Here is a 26,180-nt window from a genome sequence, read left to right on the forward strand (position 1 = left end):
TCAGTCAAAGTGATTCCCAACAACTGTCTCCCCGAGATAAGGACGCGCTCGGGCTCGGCGGCCTGCTTAATTCCTGCTGCCCGGGCCCGGGACCGGGGAGCAGCGCGAGCCCGGCCGCCCCCGGAACGCGCGCAGTCCGTCCGGCCCGCGGTCCGGCCAGGTGCGCACGGTGGTGGCCCAGGGGCCGGGCGGCGACAGTGGGCGAGCCGGGGGCCAGGCTGGCGCTCCGGAGAGACGGAGAGAGGCAGGCAGAAACGCAGTTCCTCAGCGGGGCCAGGGCTCCTCCCCCAGTCCCCGTGCATTCATTCGGTCCCCTTGCGCCAGTGCGCTTGCCCTTCCCTCCCCAGGAACATGCTCAGCCTCCCTCCTTCTCTTAGCCAACCCCCCACTCATCTGTCTCGTCTCAGCCCAGAGGCCACTTCCTCTGAGAAACCTTCCGGACCCTCCAGTCTGGGTGGCCACACCCCCTTCCACAGTAGCAGTTTTGGCTCTGAATTCTAACTTTCTGGGTACTGCCATCTCCCCCTAAAGCCAGGACCAGGTTATCCTGGTGGCCCATGTCTCCACCACAAAACCTAGCACACAATAGGGATCCAGCAAACAGCTGTGGGCATGGCTGGACACCCTGACCATTTGTTCTTTGCCCAGCTCCGTGGCCTCTGCATTCGAGGACCTTCCTTCCAGCTAGTTCTGCAAGAGACAAGCAAACAAGCCAGAAGCCTAAAGCTTCTGGCGAGAAGGGGATGCCCCAGACAAGACGAGGAATGGGGGCAGAGGGGTATCTGTGACAGCCCCCCCCCCCCAATTCCCCTACAAGGGAAATCTCTTCCTCTGGGCTGGCTGAGCCGGACAGACTACCTGGAGGGTTTCAGCTGTGATTCCAGCCACCTTCCTTGGCAAGCTGCGGTCCCACTTGGAGGTCCGGGAGGTCAGATTTTGTAAAGTAAACCAGAAGGGAACCTCCACCATTCTACCAGAAACCTCCACAAAGCTGTCTTTTGCGGGGCAAGAGAACCAGCAGGTTCCCATTGGTGGCAGGGCATGGAGGTCATGGGGAGGCAGAATTCAGCCCAGGATGTCCACATCCAAGCTGGCGTGGAAGGGGTGATGTCGTAAAGCCCTGAGCGCCCTGTTTCTGGGGGGGTTCAGCTGGAGAATCTGGTGTCGGGGATTCAGTAGAGACTGTTGTTCCCCAAGCCTGTGCATCAGAATGATCTGGAATGCCTGTAAAAATCTAAATCCAGGCTCCACCCCGTTTGGTTGATGCCCTAGGTCTGCATGGGGAACAGGAGAATCCGTATTTTCAAAGACACCATCAAAGGCGGCCTGGATTATCAAAGCACTGGATTAGCAAGCTTTGGCCCCCCTGTCAGCTTCAGGAGCGCCTTGACCTCCCCTTTCTTTAGGAAGTGACCTCAGGGTAGGGTCTGTCTGAACTGAACTGTTTAGATCCTTTCCAGCAGTGTCCCTTTCCAGCAGGGTCCAAGGCAGAAAGCATCCTAGAAAGAGTGAACTCGACCCAGTGCCTCCTCTTATGAGGACAGACACCCACGGCGGCCCTGCACCTTTTTCACTGCCTAGAAGGACTCAGGGATTAACAAGGCTTTTCAGAGGGCACGAGTCGGTGTGCCAGTGGCTGGACGGACAGCCTTGCCTTCAGCTCTGCCTCTGCTCCCGGTGCCATGGGCTATCCCCACTTTGACACAAAGCCCTGGGAAATCTGGAGTGTGGAGCACCAGAAGAGGAAAGCGGGGTGAGATGTGTGAGGAAGACCCACCCCTGCCCAGCTCCTGTCCCTCCATCCTGATGGTCTCTTGGGGACCAGCAAGAGTATGAGGGCTCAGCATGCACTCCTCTCTCCAGACAGTGGGTCTGATGTTCGAGGTTGGAGGGTAGAGGTCCTATAAGGGCCGCTGTCAAGTGTCTTATACAAAGGGGGCACATCCAGGCTGCAATTGAGACATGATGCCCAAGGCAGAAGTTCCTGAGCCTCCCACAGGGCCTACCTTCCCTTCACCACCACAGATAGTGCTCCCACCCCAGCTCCCGCTCCCCTAACTCCCCATGTCCTCCCCCAGGTCCCCTGGATGCTGACCTCAAACCCAGCTGATTCCATGCTTCCTCTCTAGGGAGGAAGCAGCTGTCCCAAATGGGGTCCCTCCCTGCTTTGGCTCCCGAAGGAGCAGGAACAGGGTGGCTCTTTCAGCTCTGATACTGTCCATAGTGACGGCAATGACATCATCGATTTGTTTAGAACCTGGATATCCATGAGTACCTCTGCCCTGTTCCATGATTTGATCTTCACTGAATCCTGAGGGCCTGGAATCGTCAGGCCCATTTTGCATACTCAGAGAGCCAAAGGTCAAGGTCAAGAACAAGGGATAACGTTGGCATCCAAAGCCCAGATCTGCCAGATGGCAGAGAGGAAACTCCCCTCTGTGCTGGGCTGCCAGGACAGGCAGAGGCTGGACTAGACCCTGGCTGCTCTGGGTCTGGTCTGGATTTCAAGTTCCCAGGGGATTCAGGAAAGTTTGAGAAGCGCTGGCTGAAGGGGCCTGTGCAACTGCCCGGCCCTCAGAATCCCCGTGAGCTCCCTACAGTGACTCAGTGGACCGCCCTGGACAGCAGAGGCAAGAGAAGGGAGGGGCCTTGCAGGGAAGGCCTAGAGGAGAAGCAGGGGAGCGGGGGAGGTGGCCTGAGTGTTCCCCTGGCCGGGCAGTCCTATGCTATGGTGACAGCCAGCTGGGCCAGGGTGTGAGCCTGGCCCCCCCCGGGGTGGGGCGGGGCGGGGTGGGCTCAGGTCTGGCGAGGAAGCTCCAGGTGGATGCGGGAGGCGCCTCCTGCTGGAGGTATGCAGGAGTGAAAGGCAGAGAGACACCAGCAGACCCGTAGAGAGAGACAGGGTCTAAGCTGCTTCAGGGAAACGGAGCAGCAGCCGGGGGGAGGGGGGGGGGGCACGGGGAGAGAGGGAGAGAGGTAGGGGGAGATAAAGAGAGTCTGGGGGAGAAGCCCATGGAGGCATAGAAACAGGAAGAGAGAGACACTCAGAGACTGTGAGAGACAGAAACAGGGGGGAGAGAAGGAAAAATGGAGAGACAGAGCTATGCGGGGAGGGGCGTGCAGACAGGGGCAGGGACGGGGGCAGGAAGACAAAGAGCACACAGGCCAGCAAGCAGGGCCCGATGGCTACTCGGGGGCCCAACTGGAGGGACACGTACTTACAGAAGTGGGGTGGGGACCGGGAGCTGAGACAGGAGGGGGCCCCCGAAGCTGGAGGGGGCACACGGAGAGAGAGAGGGTTTGAGGGAGATACAGCGGGCTCTGCAGCAGGAGCCGCAGCAGCAGGAGCCGCAGCCTCACCACCTCCCGGCTGTGTGCCCTTGGCTCCGTCCTCCTGCAGGAAGGCAGCAGCAGCAGAAAGGGGTCTTCATGCCCTGACGTAGCCTGCTGCTCTGTGCTCCCTCCTCCCCTCAGCAGGCCGGGTGTCCATGGCAGCACCTTTTCCCAAGCAAAGGGGGCTGCCCGGGCCTGACCCCCAGATGCCCTGCTCCTGGCCCTGGCCTCCTGGCGGGGCAGTGGTTGGTCTCAGAGCCCCCAGAGCCTTGGGTTAAGAAGTCCTGCCCTTCTGACAAGTGTTTCCTTTTAGTTCCAGATGCCCCCCACCACAGGTGCTCCCTGTGATTAATGTCCCCACACCCCCCAGGCCAGAGACCAGCCCCTCCTCCCCAAGCCAGCGGCTGTGTGGGCAGCACAGGGACTGAGCCTTCCAGAAGCCTCTCCTTGTGCCTTCCTCTTCCTGCACCTTCTCCAGCCACCAAGAGCAGAGAAAAGATCCCTTCCTCGAAGCCACGCTCAGACGGGTCGGTTGGCTCAGGCTGAGGTTTTATTCATGTCTCTGTTTTCCCATCTGTGTGATGGCATTAACAACCCAGCTGCTGTGGTCGAGAGGAGGTAGTGTCCTCGAAGGGCTTGGAGCCCCTTGGGGCGACACGGGGAGACTTCTGGGCTCTGCTAGATGCCACAGTCGCTAATGGTGGACGTGGGGCAAAGAATAACATTGACTCGGACAGAGGCACAGAGAGTTGAATTTGGCATTGTCAGATTTTGGAGGGGGCATCCAGGCTTCAGCAACTTGAAGGCTGTTTGCTGTGGCAGGGGAAGGGGCCATGAATCATGGGGCGGGTACAGCCAGGTGGTCGGACTGCTGTCAGGGTTGAGGACCATAGTCAGAGATGGAGACTAAGTTTGAATTGGCCAGGGTTGAGTGGAAGAGTTTTCGATAATAACTCTCCAGCTGGAGGCAGTAGCTAGCAGCTGTGTGTTCTTGAGCAAGTGACTTGACCTCTCTGTGCCTTGGTTTCCTGCTCTATAAAACGTGGGTACCGATCTCCCAGGGGTGTAGTGAGGAGCAGAGGAATTAGTTAACACATGCAAGGCTTGGAACGCTGTCCAGATAGAGTGAAAGCCATGAAGGGCCGTCAGCCAGGATGCTGAGCAGTGGTATTTGGAGGTGTGATGGGCACAGGGTCATGGAGTTGGGCCGTACTGGGAGCTGGGGCCCCGGCCTGGCACTGGGGTGCACGCAGTGTCGGAGGGAGCCGGGACCCCATTCCAGCTCCTTTCCCCACTTGCCCAGCCCCCTTCCCAAATAACCCGTGGCATCGCCTTCCCAGCCTGCAGCGCCCCGTGAGAAAGCTGCTATCTCTTCCCGCATCTCTGCGGGGGCCCGGGGACCAGAGAGAGACAACATCTCTCCGCAGCCGTCCCCAGCCTCTTGTTTGTTTGGTACGTCGGAGCCGTGGGCACGTTTTTGCTAATTTTGTGACTGCCTTTATCAAATGGGGATTCACAGGCGCTTTATCCTCGATAAGTGGATTAGTCGGTGAACTAAATAAGACAGTGTGGGACGCGGGGCTGCTCTGGAGAAGATATTTGTTTCGTGAAGAATGGAGCCTGCGTTCCCTGCCCTGCGCAGGCGAGGCAGGCCGGGCACGGACGGCGCTGGAGGGCCCTCCGCGCTCCTTCTCCTGGGGCAGCGGAGCTCAGACAGGGGAACTCTCTACAGTGCAGACAGGAAGTAGGAGGGAGCCTGGGTCCCTGGAGGACAGGCCCGTGGGTCTCTCTGGGGAGGGGAGCGATGGAACCCTGGATTCAGGCCAGCCACTGCGGTACACCTGGGCTCATCTGCAGAGTGTCAGGTGCCTGGGCAGCCGCTTCCTCCCTTCTCCCCCCTTCCCACCTTCCTAGCCTCTTCCTTCCTTCCTCTCCTGTCTCAGCCCTTCCACTTCCTTTTGGTTTCTTTTCCTGGTCCCCCAAACACCTCCGGGGAGCCTTTTGCTAAGGACTGTGAACCCAGACGTGGGTAAGACTGGTCCTTGCTTTTGCAGACAGAAGCACAGAAGCCAACCAGTGGGATAGCAAGAGGTGACTCTGGTCGCACACTGGGCTTCTCAGCTCCTCTCAAAGTCCCCCTGCTACGGGTTGAGTGTGTACTCTCGGGGCCCTGGGGACACAGACCTGCGACACAGACACGCACGCGCCTTTTGGGTTCTTGGCCACGGCACCGCCATATTTGTTGGTCACAATGGGGCCGTAAAGTAAGGTCGTGTCAGGACACTGCACCACGTTCGGCTGGTGACTTTCATGTGGTGCGTGTTGTTGCTCAGCAGCAGGACTGTCGGGCTGGCCGGGGAGGCGAAGAGGCTGGGGAACGTGTGGGGTCTGGGTGACCGAGAAAGTGATTGGATCGGAGAAGCAGAGAGTGCAGAAGGAGGACCTGGGTCGGGGCAGCTGTGCGGAGGTCAAGGCCAGGAGACGGCCAGCACGGTGCCCGGGACAGGGGTCAGGGCAGGGATGTGGGTTTCCGAGGCGAGTCTCTCTAAGAGACCCGCAGGTGGAGGGACATGCTCGGAGAGAGAGGAGAGGAAGAGGCGGGGAGGATGCTTGTTCCAGCTGTCCCCCCACAGCTGGATGAGAACAGGGTGAGCCATGGGGGGGGGGGTCCAAACGTGTTCTTTTTTCCCTCCCATTTTTAATACAAGTGGCCAGGAACTTGAGGTCTCTGTTCCGTGCTGCAGCAAGGATCTGGTTGCGGGCGAGGGGGGGAGCAGAGACTCGAAGGAGGGAAGAAAGGGTTGGAGCAATGCATTCGGGTCCCCAGCTGGTCCTTAGCCGCGTCTGTCCTCCCCAAGCTGCCTCCAGCTGACTGTGATTTTGCTATTTATTTACATGTAATTATTGCTATGAGGTGCAGATATTAACGCTGTCAAGAACAATTTGCTCTGACATTTTTCACTCGCTCTGTGCCCCCGCCACCGTCGATGGAGCCCAGGGCTCTCCCTGCTCGGGCCGCTGCGCGCTCGGTGGCCCGGCCGGGAACCACCCAGCCGGCAAAGAGTAGCGTCAACGAGCTCACCCGGCTCCTCTGCAAACTCATTAAGCTTTGAAATTGAATTTGGTCCAGGAGAGGGCTGGCTGGGCCCTGTTCCACCCGGCCTAGGCTGGCTTGGGGCCTCCCCGCACCCCGAGAAAACCGGGCAGGGGCTGGTGGCCGAACCTGGCAGAGGCCGGCGGGTGAAGACGGTGGAGGGGCCTTGTCGGAGAGGTGGGTGTGCACACAGCCCCGAGACGGTCACAGCGCGAGGGTAAGGGGCAGACCAGCAGGAACCCTCTCCGTTCTGTTACCTGGTCATCCTCCAGGAAAACCAGGCTGTTCTGAATCTGAAGGACGTCACCACGACTGATCCCTATCCGCACCTAACAAAGAGGCTTTCCTACAGAGTCAGCCAAGCATCTTTGCCAGCCCGCCGGGAATGGCATCACGGGGGAAGGAAGGATTCCGAGCCCGCCCTGCAGTGGGTTTTTTAGGTAGATGCTAGAGGGAAAATCATCTTCAGCATTATACCTTCTGAGTTCAGATCCCAGTCCGGCACTCACTCATTGTGTAGACTGCAGAGAAGTAATTCTCTTCCCCAAGACTCAGTTTCCTGACCTAGAACCTGGAACAGCTGATACCCTTATTTCCTTGAACCTAAGACAATTCGATGTTGGCCCATCCTTGATCTTATCAGAAGGCATCGTGAAAACCTTCACACGCAGCTCCGTGGTCACTGCTGCGGGACACGGATGCTACCTGGCTGCTGGGACAGCCCCAGCAAGACAGGTGGTAAAATGCATTCCAATTTCAGGAAGATGAAAATACCCATCCTTCCCGCTGTAGGTTTAAGGGGTGAACGGCAGAGCTGCCTGCCCATAGTAGGTGCTTGGCACACAGTAGGTGCTTCATAAAGAAAGCTAATGATTAGTTTTCCTTTTGAGCCTCTCAATAACGGGGTTGGGTGGGGGTGGGGAGGCATTTGGTCATTCTGCTCCGGGGACTTGGCTCCTTGGAGAGGGGACGCCGGGCCTGAGCTATCACGGCTGGGAGTCCTTAACGCATTGTGATATGTGCCAGCTTGTCTGCCCAGGTACTAACGAGGCCTCCCTGCCAGCACTCACTCCCTGCCACGGCCAATCTGTGTCCTCGTCTCCGGCAATTACCAAGGGGGAGCATCCCCCACGCCAGGGGGGCCCAGAGCCTAGGCCTCCTCCTTCCCCTCCTTTCCCAACCTGGACCCAGAGTCCAGGAGGCCCCCTTCGCGCCCCCCCCCAGCCCCCTCCCACCCCCCTCCCCTCGGCTCAGCCAATTACGCCCCTGACACCTGGAGCTGCGGAACCACTGACGGAGGAACTGTTTCTGTCACTTGCTCTCTGTCTTTCATTAGGGCTGCAGAGGAGGGGGAGCGGGAGGGGAGGGGGAGGAGATGGGATCTTTCATGCTTAGTAAGGCCAGATACATTAATTACAAAACGGCCATTTGCCGCGTGAAACTGTGCTAATTAAATTTATGCAATCATTATCTTTAAATAGTCATATCTTTCCCGGCGATCGGCCCCTTCCTATTCCAGCCCCGCCACCGCTCAGAGCGGTTGCTCTAATCCCCCTCCGCCATTATCGCCCCATCAGAGATGGTCCCCGGATCCCGCTGCACCCCACCCCACTAGCTCCCACCCCCGCCGGCAGCCAGGAGTCCCCAGCCATCCTGGCTTGGATACCTTACTCAGGAACCATCCAGGGAGGGGATGCCAAAGCCAGCCCCTCTCCAGGGCTTCCAGATATTTCTAGATGTTTCCAGATTTTGGAGATTAACATCTCGTAGAGCAAACATTGGAGATGTCCGGGCGTGCACGCGCACGCGTGTGTGTGTGTATGTGTTACAAAAAGAGTATCTTTAACTTCTTAGACAATGCATGGGAGTCATTCAGTCCATCCCCCCTACTTTTAGTCTTTCGCTGGGCCCGAAGGACCCCCAGGGTGGGGAGGGGGCTCTGAAATCCATGGAGGGGAGGAGCCGGGTGTGAATGTGCCACAAGACCCCTCCATTTCTTCTTTTCATTCGTGGAACTCCATGCCAGGCCCTGTGCTGGGGAAGACAGATAAATTCATTCGTTCATTCATTCATTCATTCACTCAGTCAATATTAGTTGGACATCTACTACATGCCAGGCACTGGGACTAGGACAGCAAGTCTGCCCCCAGCCGCTCCTGGCTAAATCCAGGTCAGGGTTAGAATCAGGGTCAGTGCCACCGCAAGGCTGGCAGCATCCCTCTGGATGAGGCCCAAGCCTAAGACTTTCCAGCTTAGCCTTCCTTCATCTTCCTCCGTACTCTGGGACTTCTTACCCAAGCGTAGGCTGAAGACTTTCTCTGCGGAGTTTACTCTCCCTGCCTCCCTCTGCAAACAGACAGACCCTCTCTCCTGGTCTTTTCAGGTCAGCTGTGTTGGGCTTTTACGTGGGAGGGAGAGAGAACCCAGAGGAGTCTGGGGCTGGGGAGTTCCCCTCCGGTCAGAGACAGCAGTCAGTGACCCGCTGAATCCCCAGCCCTGGGGTATACCCTCCCTTGGGGAGACCAGATAGAGGGGGCACCCAGGACACATATTTGAACACACACACACACACACACACGTGCAATACTGACCCACATGTAGACTCACACACACACACACACACACAAAGTTCATATATTCATTCACAGTCCTCTCATGCACACGCATGTGTGCACACACATAATATTCTGACACACATGCAATATTCCCACATGTGATATCCCCATGTACACCCACACTGTACACATACACACACACAGGCACAGGCACACATGCGCACACGCACACACACGGACCCAAGAATGACCTAGAGCTGTCTATGGTAAAAGAAGACCTGAGTTGGGCGCAGGACCAGAGTATTGGACTAGAAGTCAGGCGTTGAAGGTTCTTGCCGCACTGATGCCACTCCCCCAGGTGACTCTCAGTGAGCCCCTAAGCCTGTCCCTCATCTGGAAAGGTTGGAGGCTTGAAGGGAAGTGCTTCGGAAACAGTAAGGTGCTGTGCTGGGCCAGAAAATGGCAGTAACCAGGCTTAGAAAAGCATTCGCGGAAGGCTGGTGGTGGTGCAGGAGAGAGGCTGGGGTCAGGGGGTGCGTGGCGGGGGCAGGGGAGCGGGCCGGGCAGGCGGGGCACCAGCTCTCCTGGTTGAGATGCTCACAGTGAAGGGAGGGTGAGGGCCATAGGCAGAGAGATGGAAGGCGAAGGGGGGGCGGGGATGGGGAGGCTGGCAGGAAATCTTGTTTGGAAGCTCAAAGTCAGCACCCGAAGCCCATTACCGCTGTCCACAGGGGGCAGGGAGAGGGGAGGGGGCCGATCCTCTTAGCAAGACGGGAGCAGGAGAGAGGGGGAGCAGGGAGGTGCTTGGCTGCCTGGGTGGGTGATTTCTCGCTTGCACTAATCCCAGTGAGGAGCTGGGGCCCGGCGGTGGGACAGGCTGGGGGGTGTGTTTGTGTGATGTGTGCCTGGGGGGTCCACTGGAGGCTGCGGTAAGGTGAACATAGGCTCGTAGGCTTGCCTCCGTGAGCTGGCGATTGTGTTGTGAGGTTGCAGTGTGTGTGAACGTGTGTGCGTGTTTGCGTGTGGGTCTGTGACACATGTGACGGGCTGTGACCCAGCTGTGTGCGTATGCACACTTTTTCATGTGTATCATTCTTTGTGTGTTCGTGTTGGTGTGTCTGCCTAAGGCCGTGTGCAGTCAGCACGCGTGTCAGTGTGTTTGGTGTGCGCGCCCATGTCTTCTCCACGTGGGTGAGGACTTGCCGTCATTACTATGTGTGTGTAGCGGTAATAACAATGATTTGAAAGCAGTGGCTCGCAAACTTGGCTTCGCATTAGAATCACCAGGGGCAGCAGGGGCAGCAGGCTTTAAACGCTCCTGATGTCCAGACCCTTAGACCAACTAATCAGCATCTCCAGGGTAAGAGATCCTGGCAGCGGCATTATGTGTATATATATATATATATATTTTTTTTTTTTTAAGATTTTATTTATTTGAGAGAGAGGAGAGAGAGGGAGAGAGGCAGCACGAGGTGGGGAAGGGGCAGAGGGAGAGTGAAAAGCAGGCTCCCTGCTGAGCAGGGGGCCCTGATGCAGGGCTCCATCCCAGGACCCCAAGAGCATGACCTGAGCCAATGGCGGACACCCAACCATCTGAGCCATCCAGGCACCCCTGGCATTGGCATTTTATTTATTTATTTTTTAAGATTTTATGTATTTGTCAGAGAGAGAGAGAACAAGCAGGGAGAGCAGCAGGCAGAGGGAGAGGCAAGTAGAGGGAGAAGCAGGCTCCCTGCTGAGCAGAGGGCCGGATGATGCGGGACTCCATCCCAGGACCCCGGGATCATGACCTGAGTTGAAGGCAGAGGCTTAACCTACTGAACCATCCAGGCATCCTGTCCCCACTGTGTCGGCATTTTGAAAGACTTCCCCGCTGATTCCAGCAGGCAGCCAAGGTGGGGAGGCAGCAACTGGGCAGACAGAGCCCAATGGGGCAGCCGTGTCCCGCCTCCCCTGCCCTCAGTCAACCCCAGTGAGCTCCACCTGCACCCAGGGAGGGACTCCAGGCCCCAGGCCCTTGGGGACCAGGGTGCGTTGTGAGCTAGGCTGCCCCTGGTAATCCCTCAGCTCACAGAGACATAGACCATGAAGTTCAAGCGTTGCATTCCATTCCTGGCCATCTGTGCCCTTGCCTTCTCCCCTGATGGTGGGAACAGGCTGCCTTCCAAACATGCCCCCCTCCCTCACCTCTTGTAGAATCAGAAGTGACCCAGAGATCTGAGTTGGAATGGAGATGAAAGTGCTCAGGGAGCCTCTCTCCAGGCTGAGGGCAGGAGGAGTGGCAGTAAGCCCCGGGGGATGGTGTGCCATTGGTCTGTGGTGACACTCTCCTGGAGTGGAAGTCATCACCCCCTTCAGGCCTCAGCTTCTGCTGGAGACTTCACAGACTGGCCGTCAGGGCCCATGCCCTTCTGTGTGGGGGCAGGGCTTCTCCACCCAGAAAGCTCCCACTGTGTGAAGGGATGAGAAGGACACAGTCAGGGCAGGGAGGAGTTCCGGGAATCTGCCCTCCAGTTGATGTCAAGCTCAGGCCACCTGCCTTCTCCAAGTGAAAGCCGAGGGGCAGTGCGAGCCTGTGCTGAGAACAGGCCCCAGTGCCCGGCACTGCCTGAAACGTTCCAGGTGCATTTCCTCAGTTACAATGCCCCTATAGGTAGCTACAATTCTTGCCATGCCCATCGTACAGATGAGAAAACTGAGGCACAGAAGGTTCAAGAAATCACCAAGGGTCCCAGCTCACCCGCGGAGGAGCCCGGATGCTGGTGCTGGTGTTCTGGCCGGCGGCAAATAGCTGAGTCCCTCTGGGGCCTCGGGGTCCCCCCTGGCCCTGCGGAGGTGGGGGCGCCCTGACCTGCTCACACAGGTCCCGGTGGTCCTTGGCCACCTCCCAGCCGTGGTCCCATCTCCAGGTCCCACTGTCCTGACCTCTGCAGGCGTGATCCCTGCCCCTGCTTGTCTCCTCTGTGTCCCTCCGCGGTCCCCAGGCGCCCACCCCGCACCCTGCCACGGAGCCCCCGTGATGGCGATCCCCTAATTGCAGCCTCGCTCCCGAAGCGCGCTTGGTTATCACAGAGGGTGCAGATCCCACCGCTCAGCCTCCTCGGTCCCAGGCCCTGGGGCCAGCTCAGGAGCGGAGGGACTTAATTACATTTTTCCCATCCCCTTCTTTTAAAGGAGGGGAGAGCGCCACCGCGTCCCGGGGAGGGGGTGGTGAGCGGAGGATGTGGAAGGAGGGGCTGGCACGGGGCTCCTGCAGCCCGCACCCCCCAAACCTGCAAGCCTCTCCCCAGCGGCGGAAGGGGGATGAGGCCGCCCCTTATTGATTTAGTCTGGTGGAGGCTGGGACTGATTTAGAGCAGAGAGAGAGGAAGGGGCTGGGGGCGGGCGGGGGCTGCGGCGGGTGGGGGCCCGTGGAAGGGACGGCTGTCACTCAGCCTGACAGACAGCCCGGAGATTTGCCTTCAGATAAAACCTTACAGATGTGGAGGTCGGTATTGATTTTGAGTTAGTAACGGTAACGTACCAAGAAGTAATACATTAGCGAAAGCAAGGTCACCGGGGAAAAAAGTAAAACCCACCGGGGGAGAGGCCTGAGCATTCTTGAGGGGGGTGGATTACCGCATCAGACTGGGACTTCCTCAAGTTCAAAAGTTTGCAGGCCCCAGACTTTGGCTGGGCCGCTAACCCTGGCCCAAGCTTCCTGCTTCTGCCGGCGAAGAGGGGCTTCCAGGGGTCCAGGGGCCAGCCTGGGGCCACAGAGGGCCACTTGGGTCCTCAGCACCCCCCACTGCCAGGTTGTCAAGGGCCTCTCTCCCCACTGTCTCCGGCACATCCTAGTAGGAAGCAGCACAGCTCCGGGTCAGGAAGACCCGGGTTCAAATCCCAACCCTGCCGCTTCCTGGCTTGGTGCTCCGGGGTGTGCCTTTCCTCTTCCCTGTGCCTTAATTTCCCTGTCTGCATAATAGGGGGAATAATAGCTCGGTTGCTCGAGGAGTCAATGCTACCACCTCTCTTCAGCTGGGTCCTGTCCCACTTGCTTGGAAACTGCCATGCCTGGAGACCAGGCACGGGATGAAATGGCAGCCCTTTGATCCAGAGGCCGCCAGGAACTGTGGGAGAGAGTGTGCAGCCTCCTTGCATCCTCATTCACACCTCTCCCAGATGTGGATTTGATTTGATGTTCCGGGGCAAATCCCATTGAACAAATCCCATTACGGGAAAAATCTCCCCTGGCCTGAAGCTGGTGCTGAGCGCCCCCCAGCCCCAGCCCCTGAGCACCACACAAGCCCCTTCTGACAAACTCCAAGAGGCCTTGGAGCTCTCAGGATTTTCACTCTCAGCATTGACCTTCTTCCTATTTCTTAAACCTGCTGGGTATGCTCCCACCCCAGGGCCTTTGCACTTGCTGGTTCCGCTGCCTGCAAAGCTTTTCTGCTACATCCTCCTTTGGTTGGCTCTTTCTGGTCTTGCTGGATAGCACTTCTTGGGGAGCTCTTGCCTGACTACTGTACTTATCCCCTTTGTCTCTCCTCTATAAACACTTCTCAGCATCAGAAATTATATTCTGTATTTACTGGTTTGTTGTCAGCCTCCTTCAGGAGAGGCTGGCTCCACGAGGGCATGGAGTAGCTGGTGCTCACTGCTGCATCCTCCATGCCCAGCTCAACGTCTGGCACGTAATAGGTGCTCACTACAGACTTGTTAAGTGATATCCATGAATTCAGCTGGTTTTTCTGGGTTCCTAGTATGTAGCAGGCACAGTGTCTGTGCTGGTGGGGCAAAGGTGGGTCCAGCCCTCTCTGCAGCCTGGCACATGGTAGCCTTCTATGAAATGTTTGTTGAATGAATAAATGAATGAATGACAGATGTCTTCGGGAAACCCCATATCACTTGGTAGCCAGGACGCAATGTGTAAGGCAGGAAGAGAGGGAGGAGTTAGAACAGGTAGGTAGCGGTCTGATCACAAAAAGACTTGGTCCTGTTTATCTGGGAGGTAATGAGGAGCCACTGATCTTTTTTTTTTTTTTAAGATTTTATTTATTTATTTATTTGAGAGCAAGAGAGAGAGAGGAGAGAGCAGAAGCTGGGGGAGCAACTGAGAGAGGAGGAAGCAGACTCCCCGCTAGGCAGGGAGCCCAATGTGGGGCTGGATCCCAGGACTCTGGGATCACGACCTGAGCCAAAGGCAGACACCTAACCGACTGAGCCACCCAGGTGCCGAGCCACTGATCATTCTTGAATGCTGTGGTCAGATCTGTGGCAGTTCTCTGTGGGTCTCTGTCTGCCAGGATGAGCACCGTCTGTGCATAGCTCCCAGCCCATCCCAAAACATGCTTCTCCCCTTGCATTCCATCATCTCTTGTGGGCTTGGTGTGTTGGCGGTGCGCAGGAGGGAGGATTAAACCGGGGTCTCACGAGAGCTGCAAGACCCTCCCGAGAGTCTCCCCGTGCCCACAGTTATCCTCCTAAAGGATGGGAAATGGGGTCTGTGTGTTTTTCCTGAGCCTCTGAGTCTAATTTTGGAGTCCAGGCCTCCTTCCAGGGGAGAGCAGGGTTAACGCTTATATTGGGGCGGTGGTGGTGGGGGGTGGACATGGAGTGGGCGGTGATTTTCTTAAATCAGATGGAAAGTGGAGTCTAGATTGGGCACCTGACGGGTAACATGGAAGGGAATCAGGTCCCCTAGCCCCCTGGCAAATGCTAGATTCCTGAGTTCGCCCTCAGATCCCTCCCAGACACACAGCAAATCTCCCAGACCCTAGAGAACCCGTCTGCACAGTCGGAAAGCAACAAACACAGCCCACACTTTCAGGCCTCCTTCCCCACCAACCCCTTCGGGGGGTCCTTCCTGCCACCTTCCCTGTACCCCTCCCACTGAAGAGTGTGAGTTCAGGAAATTCCACGGGTCAGGCCATGGCCCAGAGTAGCTAGACACCTGCCCGGACCCTCCCCTTCTCGCGCCCCCATCCCTGCGTGTCTGCCTTGTTGATGGGGCTGATACACCATCAAGATCCCCCCCACAGCTGTAGGGGAGGCAAAGACCAGCCCTCCCCAGGCCCAGTGCCCTTGACTCTGGCTCTGGGGGAAAGGGGAGCGAAAGGACCCAGGATGGTGAGCCCCAGGGTGAGGGGATTGTGCCGGGAGCATCCAGGGAAGGGTCAGGGAGAGGCTGTGCTCCTGCCCTAGCCACGAGGGGCCCCTGAGCAGCGGCTGCCCGGGGCACGACCTGCTGCCGGCCCCTGGAGTGTGGACCTCTGAAGGGGTCAGACGCTCAGACCCACCCCTGGAGAGTCAGTTGTGACCCTGTCAGGCGAAGGGGCTCAGGCCTCTGTGGGGAGCTGCTCCCCACAGGCTTGCGGTGAGGTCTGGAGAGGCCTTAGCCTTTTGAAGGTCTCTGTTACTTCGTCTGAGGAAGAGGCCTCACGGCGCAGCCTCGCACACCTCGGTAGGCCTCTGGACCGGGAGAGCCGTGTGAGCTCATGTCAAGACGAAGGAAAGGAAGGAAAAAGGGAGGACAAGGCCGGGGGACGCTGGGGACCTGTCTCCAGGAGCGCTGGCCTGGCGCAAAGCCCTCGGCACACAGACACCAACTCGTGCCCCCCAGCCACCCTCTGAACTAGGGACAGTCGTCATGTTCTTTTCCTCAGGACTGCGGGCAGTCACATTGCTAAGCGACACCTTAGGCTGTCAGTGGAGGAGACCAGGGGCAGTCCCTGGCCTGAGGACTCCACATCCATGCCCTCGACGCCCGCCCTGCCTCAGTGTTTCTGGTAGGGACAAGTCACAGGGGAGAAGGTAGAAGTTTCCAGAAGGCATCCAGTCAGCAACAAGATCATTGCTCTGATGCCTCTAGGCTGTCTTCTCTGGAGAGGCAACCAGAGAACACAGCCTGCCGCTACAGCTCCCTGCGGGGCGGGTTAGCAGCTCAGCTTCCCACCTGAAGCTGAAGCCTCCCTCCCACAAGGCATGTGGCTTCCCCAGGAGGCCAGCAGGGTCCTGGGCCCTGTGGGTCGGCAGCACAAGGGCCTGCCTCTCCATCATCTCCCGCGATGGCACGGGACCCCCGTGCTTCCACACAGAGGGGCGCCTAGCGGCCTGCATTGCCTTTCCCCACTCTCTCCTGGAGAGCTGGACAGCCGCTGTCACCTCCTCCAGAAGCCTTCCTGGACCACCAGACTGGCCCTTCCCTGGGTTCCCACAGCCCTCGCTGAACGGACTCTGTCGTGCTCCTCACCACTTCATATCCTGATGGTCTGCTCCCTGCTGCCTCCTCCACCAGATGTAGAACATCCCCCCTGCCGAGGGCAGGGACTGTGGTTCTTCCTCCTCTGAAGACCCAGGGCCCTGCCCGAGGCCTTGGGCTGCAGTCACCATCAGTGCATGTTTGTTGAAGGAATAAGTAGAACACATCTGTGAACCGACGCCAGGTTCTTTAAGCTGAGTATGGAGAAGTGAGCCTCTCCCAGCTAGGCTGGGATCACCAGTCCTATTTGCTATCCTGTCCAAGCAGGGACGCGGTGACGATCACAGACATCTGAGAGTTACCAGATTCAGAGAAAGATACCCGCGACGCTCTTCAAAAGGATTGACCATGGATGTTGGCATTGTAGGGGCAGGATCTCCAAGTCAAGAGCAGAGCAGGCCTGCCTCAGGACCAGGGGTGAAGCTGGGCTAGATCCAGGGTCCTGTTCTAACCTCTGTGTTGGAAGATGGGAGCCTCTGAGTCTGATAGGGGAGACACGGTTTCCTGTCTCGGAGGAGCTCCTGTCTGATGGGCGAGACATCAGCTAGTTTGTAGGTTCATTCATTCATGTGACAGGCACCCGATGTCTCTTAGAGCCAGGCCTGGGATACCCAGGAGAGGAACGCGGCCCTCCCCTGCCCCCCTGGAGCTCTGGATGAGGGGGTCATTCCATGGGTCAGGATCCGACCAGGAGAAACCACCAAATGTCTGACCCACAGGGGCTAGCAAACCTGGTGAACTGAGGCTCTCGGTGCTGCACAGGGATCTCGAGGGAGCAACCCCAGCCAAGGGCCGGTCCTCCGAGCCCCCCACTCCGAGCCTGCCGCTCTGGCCACGCTGATCGTCTCTCCCCCGCAGGTAATGAGCATCCTGAGCAACCCCAGCGCCGTGCCGCCGCAGCCACAGGCCGACTTCTCCATCTCCCCGTTGCATGGTGGGCTGGACTCGGCCACGTCCATCTCGGCCAGCTGCAGCCAGCGGGCCGACTCCATCAAGCCAGGAGACAGCCTGCCCACCTCCCAGTCCTACTGCCCGCCTACCTACAGCACCACCGGCTACAGCGTGGACCCCGTGGCTGGCTACCAGTACGGCCAGTACGGCCAAAGTGAGTGCCTGGCGCCCCAGGCGTCTTCCTCCCCCTCCCCGTCCCACTCCGAGGATGGTCTGTTGATTTGTAGAGAGCGGCAAGGCGGTGTTGGGGTGGGAGTGCCCATTTCACAGACGAGAAAATCGAGGCCCAGAAAGAATGGGCTGTTGTCTTAAGCTGATACTGAGCCCGGGCCCTGCACTCCCGCTACCGTGGCTCTAGAGCAGTGCCGTCCCATAGAACCGTACTAGGAGCCACGAAGGGCATTTACAATTTCCTGGGAGCCACAGCTGAAAACGTAAGGAGAAGCACGTGGAATGATTTTTCGCGAACATTTTTTGTTTGACCTGGTATATGGGAAACGATCATTTTGACACGTAATCCATACCGAGTTATGAGTGAGATGTTTTCCCGTTTCTTTTCTCATGCAGCATCTTAGAAATCCGGCCCTTTTTAATTCGGTCACTTAAGTTTTCATAGAACTACTCAGTCCGTATTTAAATTTCATAAAATTACAACGGAGTAGTGGGTTTACACACCCAAGTTGTTCCAGATATACTGTAAAGTTTCCCAATCATTAAGCTAAATCGAATTTCAGTTTTTCACATTTAAATTAGATAAAATTAAATTAAAATGTAAAATCCGGTTCCTCGCTGGCACGGCCACATTTCAGGGGCTCAAGGGCCACGTGTGGCTGGCGGCTGCCATGATGGATGGTGTGGTTCTAGGGACCCTGACCATTTCTGCCCCGGGGTGCGGGGGAGGGGGGACAGCTGGATTTTCCTCTCTGTCCCGTACCCAAGCCCCCACCGTCCTCAGCCCTGTTTGCTCCAAACTTTGAGCTGGTCTTACGTACCCTCCCTGGCCACCATCGCCCTGGTACCTTGCCTAGATGCGGACTGGGGAAGGGGGGCGGGTGACCCTCGGACCAGAGGCTACAAGAGGCAGAGTGACCCAGCCACAGCCTCCAGCTGCCAGACGGGGCAGTGTGAGGGCAGGCGGGAGGCACTGGGAGCCGGGGTCACCGGGAGGAGTCTCCCCTCCTCTCCCCACCCCTAGCAAAGGCCTCACCTGCTGGTGTCAAACTAATCAGAAGGGCATTGGGTGAGAGGCTGAGGTCCCAGCCCGAGGGCGTCCGCTGCCTCCCTCCGCAGCCGCCCCGCCGGCCTCCCTGACCTCTGCTTCCTGCCCCCCACACCAGCCACTCCTCCTCACTCGGCCTTGGCCTCCACAGCTAAATGAGGGCCAGCTGTGCCGGCCTCCACCTCCAAGCTGTGCTCATGGCCCCTGCCCCGTGTGGGTGTGTGTGTTTGTGTCTGTTCAGTGCATGTGTGTGCACCTATGTGTATGAGAACACACACGGCATAGATAGGTATGATTCGTGTGTCTGTGTGTGTCCTGTCGTTCAGCATACACGTGTTTGCCCACACATCTCTGTGTGTGGGTGTGTGCTGTATGTGTGAGTGTGTGAGGGGCACACGTGAGTGTGTGTACACCTGGCTGTTCACGTATCTGAATTTAAATGAGCCTGTTGCGTCCAGGTGATAGGCGTGTGAGTCTGTGTGAACACGCAAGTGCTCACATCTGGTCCTGTGAGTGTGTCTGTCTTGCATACACACGTGTGTTTCAGTGTACATTCAGGTGTGCACAGGTGGTGTGCCTGTATGTGTGATGTCTGTGATGGGCATATGTCATTCTGGGGATGTGTGTAACAAGCAGGTGCGCATGTGTGCAGACGTGTGTAAGGGTGTGCGGATACGTACATGTGGCTCCATATCTGAGGGTACGCTTGTGCGTTCTGGTATGCACAGATGCTTGCCTGTGTCCGCGGATCCATAAATGTCCTGGAGTACACGTGTATGGGCACGCACACTACACGGGCGGTGTGTAAATCTGGGTGCGTGTGTGCTACGGTGTGTACCTAGGTGAGGCCACGTGTCCCTGTGTAGAGCTGTGTCTCAGGGCACAGACACGTGGTGTTGCCCGTGTGTGTAGCCGTGCCTGTGTGGAGTGGTGCGCGTGAGGGACAAGTGTGTGCAGGGGGTAGAGCAAGTGTGTGCAGGGGGTAGATCACGTGTGTGCAGGTAGGGTGGAGGGCAGGGCTCGCACGTGTGCACGCGAGTGTTTCCAGAGGGGCCCAGGGCGATCCCTGGCCCCAGCCCCCGTGCCCGGGCAGGGCGAACGGGACACACATGCTCTTGATAAAGAGTTGAGAGCGGCTCCGCGGAGGCAGCGGCGGCCGGCCCGGGGCGGGCGTTAGTCACACCCGGAGCCCCGCGCCCTGCTCCAGGGGTGCCTGCCCAAGTCGGAAATAAAATTAACCCCAAAGTCAGCATGGGGGCTGCAAGGAGGGGGGATCAAAAGAGAAAGGGCCCAGGAGGCGAGAAAGGAGTGTTTGTTCCCCCTCTGCTAGGGGAGAAGCTGGCCAAAGCCATTCCCCTCCCCCTCCCCCCTCCCTCCTTTCCGTTCTCCTCACTCTCCCCTTCTAGCTCCAGCCCTGCCTCCCTGGCTCCTCCAGGGGGTGGCTTAGAGCTCCTCCTGAGCCATATTCTCCAACCCTATCCAGAAGGCATCCCTGGGGCAGACCCCACCCCTCCCCACAAAGGTCCCAGGGTTGGACTGGGAGGGGCTCAAGGGAGAGTTGGCCCCACTATCATTGATTCTGCCCCCAGATCCCGCTGCCCCTGAACCTCAGTTTTGCCATCCGGGAAATGGGAATCCAGGGACGAGACACCCCCCCCCCCGAGATTTTCCATTGCACCTTCTTCCTCGCATTTGACATTTTGGGACAGCCAGGGACAGGGACGCATCAAGTTGCCATGGACCACCTGCCCCATGTTCATGGGAGACCAAATACACCTATGACTGGATTCCCAGCCCAAGTGCAAGAGTGCACATCCCGAAAAAAAAAAAAAAAAAGAGTGCACATCCCGGACAGCCTCTGTGCCCTGGTCCGCCCATCCCCTGCTCCCATCTGTCCCAAGCGTGAGTCCCACCCACGCATGGGGCTGATGGCATGGTCCTCATTTCATGCCATCCTCAAAACCCCACCCCAAGTAGATTTTATTTGTCCTCAGCTTACAGATGCAAGAGCTAATGCTCTGAGGGCCTAGGGACTTCCCCAAGGTCACACAGGAGATGAACGGTGGGCCCTGGGTCCCCTAACTTCCAACCCATTTCTCTTTTGGCCAAACCACCGACTTGAGTCAGACACCCAGTAATGATACACATCTCGGCCCACGTTTGTATAACAGATTCACGTCCATGACCCCACAGGCACCAGTGCACAGAGAGCTGCAAACACACACATTGATTCCTGAGTGTGCACTGACGTGTGTCTAGACACGTGGCTTCAAGGTTTATTGAGCACCTGCTGTGGGTCTCACTCTCATGGATGCCCTGTGTGGTGCACGTGGTTTATTCCTGGGGGACAGAGGAGGAAGGGGATCCCAGAGAGGCTATTTGCCTGAGATCCCGCCTCTGTGTGAAGGAAGCCACGCCCATAGCCCCGCCCTCAGAGAGCCTTGCTGGTGGGCGGGGCACATGCACGTGGCCAGACTCCTGCGCAGGAGAGTCCATTCCTCTTCCTGGGCCTCTTGTCTTCCCAGGGACACCTCCACACCCTCTTTGCTTGTCCCCGGCCATCATCTGTCCATCTGTCTGTCTCTCCTGTCCCTGGAGGGGGTGGGGGCAGGGGGCAGGGACGGGGCACACAGCAGATTAGTATGGCCCTGGCGTTCCCAGAGGCCAGGGCCGTACTAATGATGGGGCTGATAGAACGCAGAAGTGTGAAAAGAATTTTAATAGATCTGACAAGTCTAATAAGAATTTGTGTCTAGAAGGGTCCTCCTCTGGGGCCGCGGGCTGACGAGGCGGTGATGGCTGAGATTTGTTTACTGGTTGGCATCTCCTGCCAACTCCCGATTAATCTAATTTGAGACATTTAGAGCCCAGGCGCGGGCACAAGGCAGAGGAGAAGGGACGCGGAGAGACAGAGGGACAGGGAGGGCCACTGACAGAGGCCGTAATGAGAAATGTCACAGCCCCACCCTCACCGGCCTCCAGCTCGACCCCAGGGAGAGGCAGCCTGTGCGGCAGGAGGGTTGCCCTTGAAGTTGGCTGCTCATCAGCAAAGTTGAGTTTCTTGGTGTCTCCTTGCCCATCTTGACAGGACGTGAGTCCTACTGTCCGCTGAGCCCTGTCTGGGCTAAAAAGGATGACCCAGAGTGACCACAGGCGCAAGCAGGACAAATTTGGTCTCCTCCAGCTCACAGGCTATGTCTGACTGTGGGTCAGCAACCTTTCTGTGCTTCAGTTTCCACCTCTGGAAAATGGGAACAGCTGTACCATTGTTGAGATTATTGGGATCGGTGAGAGGTGAAATGAGATTGCGTCCACCCAGCCTCTAGTGAGTGCGCAATGCAGGAGGGATCAGGCTTTGTCCTTCTGATTGTTCCTCCCAGCCAGACCTTTCCATTCCACACCCCGGAAGAGCTGGAGAGCCCAGCATAGAGTCGGGTGTGAGGCACAATCAGGGGGAGCCTTCAGCTAGTCAGGAAAGGCCACCTGGCTTGACCACATGCCCTGGGACCCCTCACATGTCCTAGAGTAGAGAATGGGGCCAGTGCAGGATTTGGGGTGTAGAGTGCTTCGTAGCCCCTTAAGTGTTGTGCACACATCAGGGGTTTCTCTGTAGGATGCTGCCAGTAAAGGTGTGGGGGTGGTTAGGAGCTGGCACCAGAACACCTGGCCTTGAAATCTGGCTCCACAGCCTAAGAGCCATACGACCTTTCAAGTTACACAGTGTCTTAGGGTCGGGCCTCAGCCGCATCATCTGTAAAATGGGATCATGGAAGTGAGCACACAGGAAGCACTTAGACCAGGATGGGCGGAGCACCAGCTCAGTAGGCAGCAGCTCCTTCCTCTCTTCCTGCTGCTGCTCTGCAGTTCGGCTTCCTCCAGGTCCCCCAGGACCCAGATAAGACCTGCTCCAAGGAGCAGAGATGAGATACTTGAGGCCAGAGATCAGAGCTTCTCATGCTTCCCCCCAGAGTGAGGGGCAGACCCAAGGCAGGACAAGGCTGGCCACCACCACCTCTGTGCTACCAGCTGGGAGTCTGGAGGCTGGGTGACCTCAGGGACACCACTCAGGGTCTCAGCTCCAGCTCAAGAACCTGGGAAGCTGAGGACCACAGGGCCCATCCAGGCACTCCAAAAACCCCAGGACATTTGCATATCTTTGGGAAACTAGGTGCAATCCCTGAGCCCTCTATGCCCAGCATCTTAAAGTGCATCATCTCATTTAATCCTCATAAAAGCCCTTGATGAGGCTGGGATTTACTGTGCCCATTTTATAGACAAAGAAACCAGCCTGGAGAAGCAAAGTGACTTGCCCAAAGCTGCATGAACCAGAGATAGTTGGGACTCTGAGTTGTTTCATTCGCACCTCATTTCCTTCCTACCTTCATCAGGTAGGAATCCCACTGAATCTCAATCCTACAAAAGCCCAAAGCCATTGAGCTCACTGAGCACTGAATCCCTTCATATACATTTTCTCACCTCATGCCCCACAATTCTTTGACCTAGGTGCTATCATCATTCTCATTCTATAGACAGGGAAACTGAGGCTTGTATAGGTGAGCTGGTGTGCCCCAGATCACAGAGTAGAAGTTGGTGGGTGCAGGATTTGAACCTCTAGGGAATATGGCCCCAATTATTGATAACTGCCCTCTCACTTCCCTGGGCCTTGCCCACTGGCGGTGCCCACACCTCCTGGCCCTACCCTCACGGTCCCTCAGTGGGCAGGTGACAGGGAGAGTATCAGGCCAGGCCTTGTGATTCCAAGGCAGCACTCATTCGATTACTTCTCACCTCATGGATCCAAGAGATCCCAGGATTTGGATTGGCCACAGCTACGGATTCCGGCTTCGGAGGAGGCATCTCTGTGCCTCAAGAGACCTTGGTCACATGCCAGCCAAGTCACCTGGCCAGCGCTGACTTCTGCAGTAGCCTCATGCAGGCGCAGTTCATACAATCAAGACAGAGCACGTGCACGCTTGACCCAGCAGTCACACCTGCACACACACACATACACGGACACGTGTGCCCGGCTTAGGTGCCACCCACCTGTACGCACTTACCTGTGTGTGCACAGGCATCCCCACTGTTCTACTCACACAGGTACACACGGCTTGCCCGCATGTACACGTGTGAGCCTTGTTCATATGTCAGCGTTCAAGCTCATGCCCATGACTACACAGAGGTTTTCATTTCCACTGCTCATGCATGCTCAGACTCTCCTCTCCCCATCTGGATGGCCAGAACTTCAAAGCTAAAGGCCTCAGCTCTCTTCGTATCAGGGTCCTGGCTTCTCCTTCTGCATTTACCCCTCAGCTCAATTGCAAATTCTACTTTGCTTTCTTTTTTAAAATTTTTTATTAACATATAATGTATTATTTGTTTCAGGGGCACATATCTATGAGTCATCAGTCTTATACAATTCACAGAACTCACCATAGCACACGCCCTCCCCAATGTCCATCACCCAGCCACCCCATCCCTCCCACCCAGCCCCCAAACCATAAGAGGCTCTTAATCTCTGCTTTGCTTTTGAGTAAGGGATGTTGCTTTGCCTCATCCATGAGCTGGGCTCAGGGTCCAGAGAAGACAGAAGGACCTTGCCCTCATTACTACCTGGGCTCTGTGAGATTCACTGGACTTTCCCCATAACAGACATACATACAGGTGTGTTGGAACTAATTCTTCAGTCAGCAATGTAGATATCCTCTGTAGCTTCTTACAGAACCCATGAGAGAGCTGAGCAAATAGTAAGTGTTAAGTAAATTATTTGTTGCATGGTCAGAGAGGAGGTAAGAGCAAGAGTTTCGTGACAAGATGGATGGATGGATGGATGGATGGATGGATGGTTGGATGGATGGATTGAAGAACAAGTAGACAGAAGGGTGGATGGATGAATCAATGAATGAATAAATGGATGGATGGATGGATGGATGGATTGAAGAACAAGTAGACAGAAGGGTGGATGGATGAATCAATGAATGAATAAATGGACGGATGGATGTGGGGCAGATGGAAGAATCGGCAAAAAGAACCTCAATGTCTAGGATTTTCTCTTTCTTTTTTTTTTTTTTTTTCCTCCAGCTGCTGTTGATTACCTGGCCAAAAACGTGAGCCTCTCCACACAGCGTCGTATGAAGCTTGGGGAGCATTCTGCTGTGCTGGGACTCCTGCCTGTGGAAACTGGCCAGGCCTACTAGGGCCCCTGGGACAACCTGCCCCAGACCAAGTCCCAGTCCAGCCCTTACTGATCCCTGAGCCTCCCAGCCTCCGTCCTTTCATTGCCCTGGGGTCCCAGGAGGCCAGGAAAGGAGCCCATTCCCTTCTCATAGCCAGTGCTCTGGAGATGTGCAGCCAGTCTACCATTCACTTATGTTCAGGAGCCCAGAGTGACCCCCTTGGAATCTGCCCCTCCACTGTCTCCCCCGGAGGGTTTCTGGTTAAGCCTGCAGTCCTCCCCCTAGTCAAATCCTGTCCTGGTCTCTGTGCTATCTCAGGCACAGAAATGGAAGCTCACCCTGAAAAGAGTACCTTGGGCACCCAAAGGAGGATGGTGACTGGGATGAGGTACTAGAGCCCTTTGGACCAGACTCCAGTGAGTGCCCTGGCCAGAGGTGGGGGTGGAGTTCAGAGGGTCACTCTTAGCTGGAAGCGCTGGGAACTAGCCCTGGCAGGTGGATCTCTGGCCCAGAACCAGAGCTCATTCCTCCTTTGGATGCTGGGATGTCAGCAGAGAGAGGACCCTAGCCCTGTGGTTTTCCCAGGGGAATCACCCAGGAATTCTGAGGACTCCAGGACCCTCCCCACACACCTCTGCTGGGTGTAGGAGAGGAGTCTAGCCCAGGCAGGGGGACCAGAAAGGGCAGATAGAGGCCTCCCAGGAGGCAGGGTTCACCAGCAGTGGGCTGCCGGGTACAAGGACCCAACCTAGGCACCCAGAGACAGCAGGCGTCTAGACTGAAGCCCAAATGCCAATCTTGCCCACCCCACGTGGGGTCTGGGGATCCCACGAGCCCTTCAGTTTTCTCATTCTCTGAATCAGATGGGAGGGGGAGGGAGCAAGTTTTGTGTGAAGAGGCAGAGGGTAGGCTCAGAAGGGGGCTTCATAGCTGGGGTCCCTCTGCTTGTGGGCATCAGACCTGTATCACCAAAGTCTTCAGGGTTATGCCTTTGAGTCCACAACCCATGGAGCTGCAATCTCTCCCAGAGCCTGCCTCGGAGACCTAAACCTCTGGGAAGCGGTCCTCCATCTGCCCTTTAAGCTGCTGGGGTGCACAGAGCTTCCCTTGGAGCTCTGGAGGAGGTTTCTTGGACCAGCAAGGACTGCTTACCCACAGACAAGACCACCAATTCCCCTTAACATTTGGGGTGAGAGGGGGAGTGTCCCTGTCCCACTGACAGTGGCACCTTTCAGTGTTGATCCACTCTAGGCTGAGAGGGCCTTGTCTGGTCATCCAGCACAGCTGGGGTGGGGGGGGGGTGACATATGTGGCCAGTCTTCAGGCCACCACTCCTGTACAGGTGGGGGATGCCAAATGTTCCAGAGAGTAGGAGAAAGGCGCCTTCCTTGGCCACACCCATGGTTTGCTCATATCTCTTCTCTTTAAAAGTCGAGACATTTGGGGAATGGTTCAAGCCCCTGGCTATGCCTCCCTTGGGACTTTCCACCACCTTCACCTACTTTCAAAACTATATTCATCTTCACCATGAACATGATTATAATCTACACTTGGATCACCTTTATCAAGTGCTGCTAGGCTAAAGGCACTTGTGACGGGAGACACAGCACTG

At 56.9% G+C, this 26,180-nt stretch overlaps 1 protein-coding gene across 2 annotated transcripts in view; it reads left to right on the forward strand.

The window, feature by feature from the left end:
• PAX7 (paired box 7) overlaps positions 1 to 24,993 on the forward strand; it is a 94,879-nt gene extending 69,886 nt beyond the window's left edge. For both annotated transcript variants that reach the window (XM_059136671.1, XM_059136673.1), the window contains exons 8-9: positions 17,084 to 17,330; positions 24,474 to 24,993. In XM_059136671.1, coding sequence (XP_058992654.1) covers positions 17,084 to 17,330; positions 24,474 to 24,589 — 363 coding nt within the window. In that variant the 3' untranslated portion in view covers positions 24,590 to 24,993. The remainder of the gene's footprint in view (positions 1 to 17,083; positions 17,331 to 24,473) is intronic.
• Positions 24,994 to 26,180: the final 1,187 nt, after the last annotated feature.

The sequence above is a fragment of the Mustela lutreola genome, chromosome 10 (genome assembly GCF_030435805.1).
Source record: "Mustela lutreola isolate mMusLut2 chromosome 10, mMusLut2.pri, whole genome shotgun sequence".
Taxonomy (NCBI): Eukaryota; Metazoa; Chordata; class Mammalia; order Carnivora; family Mustelidae; genus Mustela; species Mustela lutreola.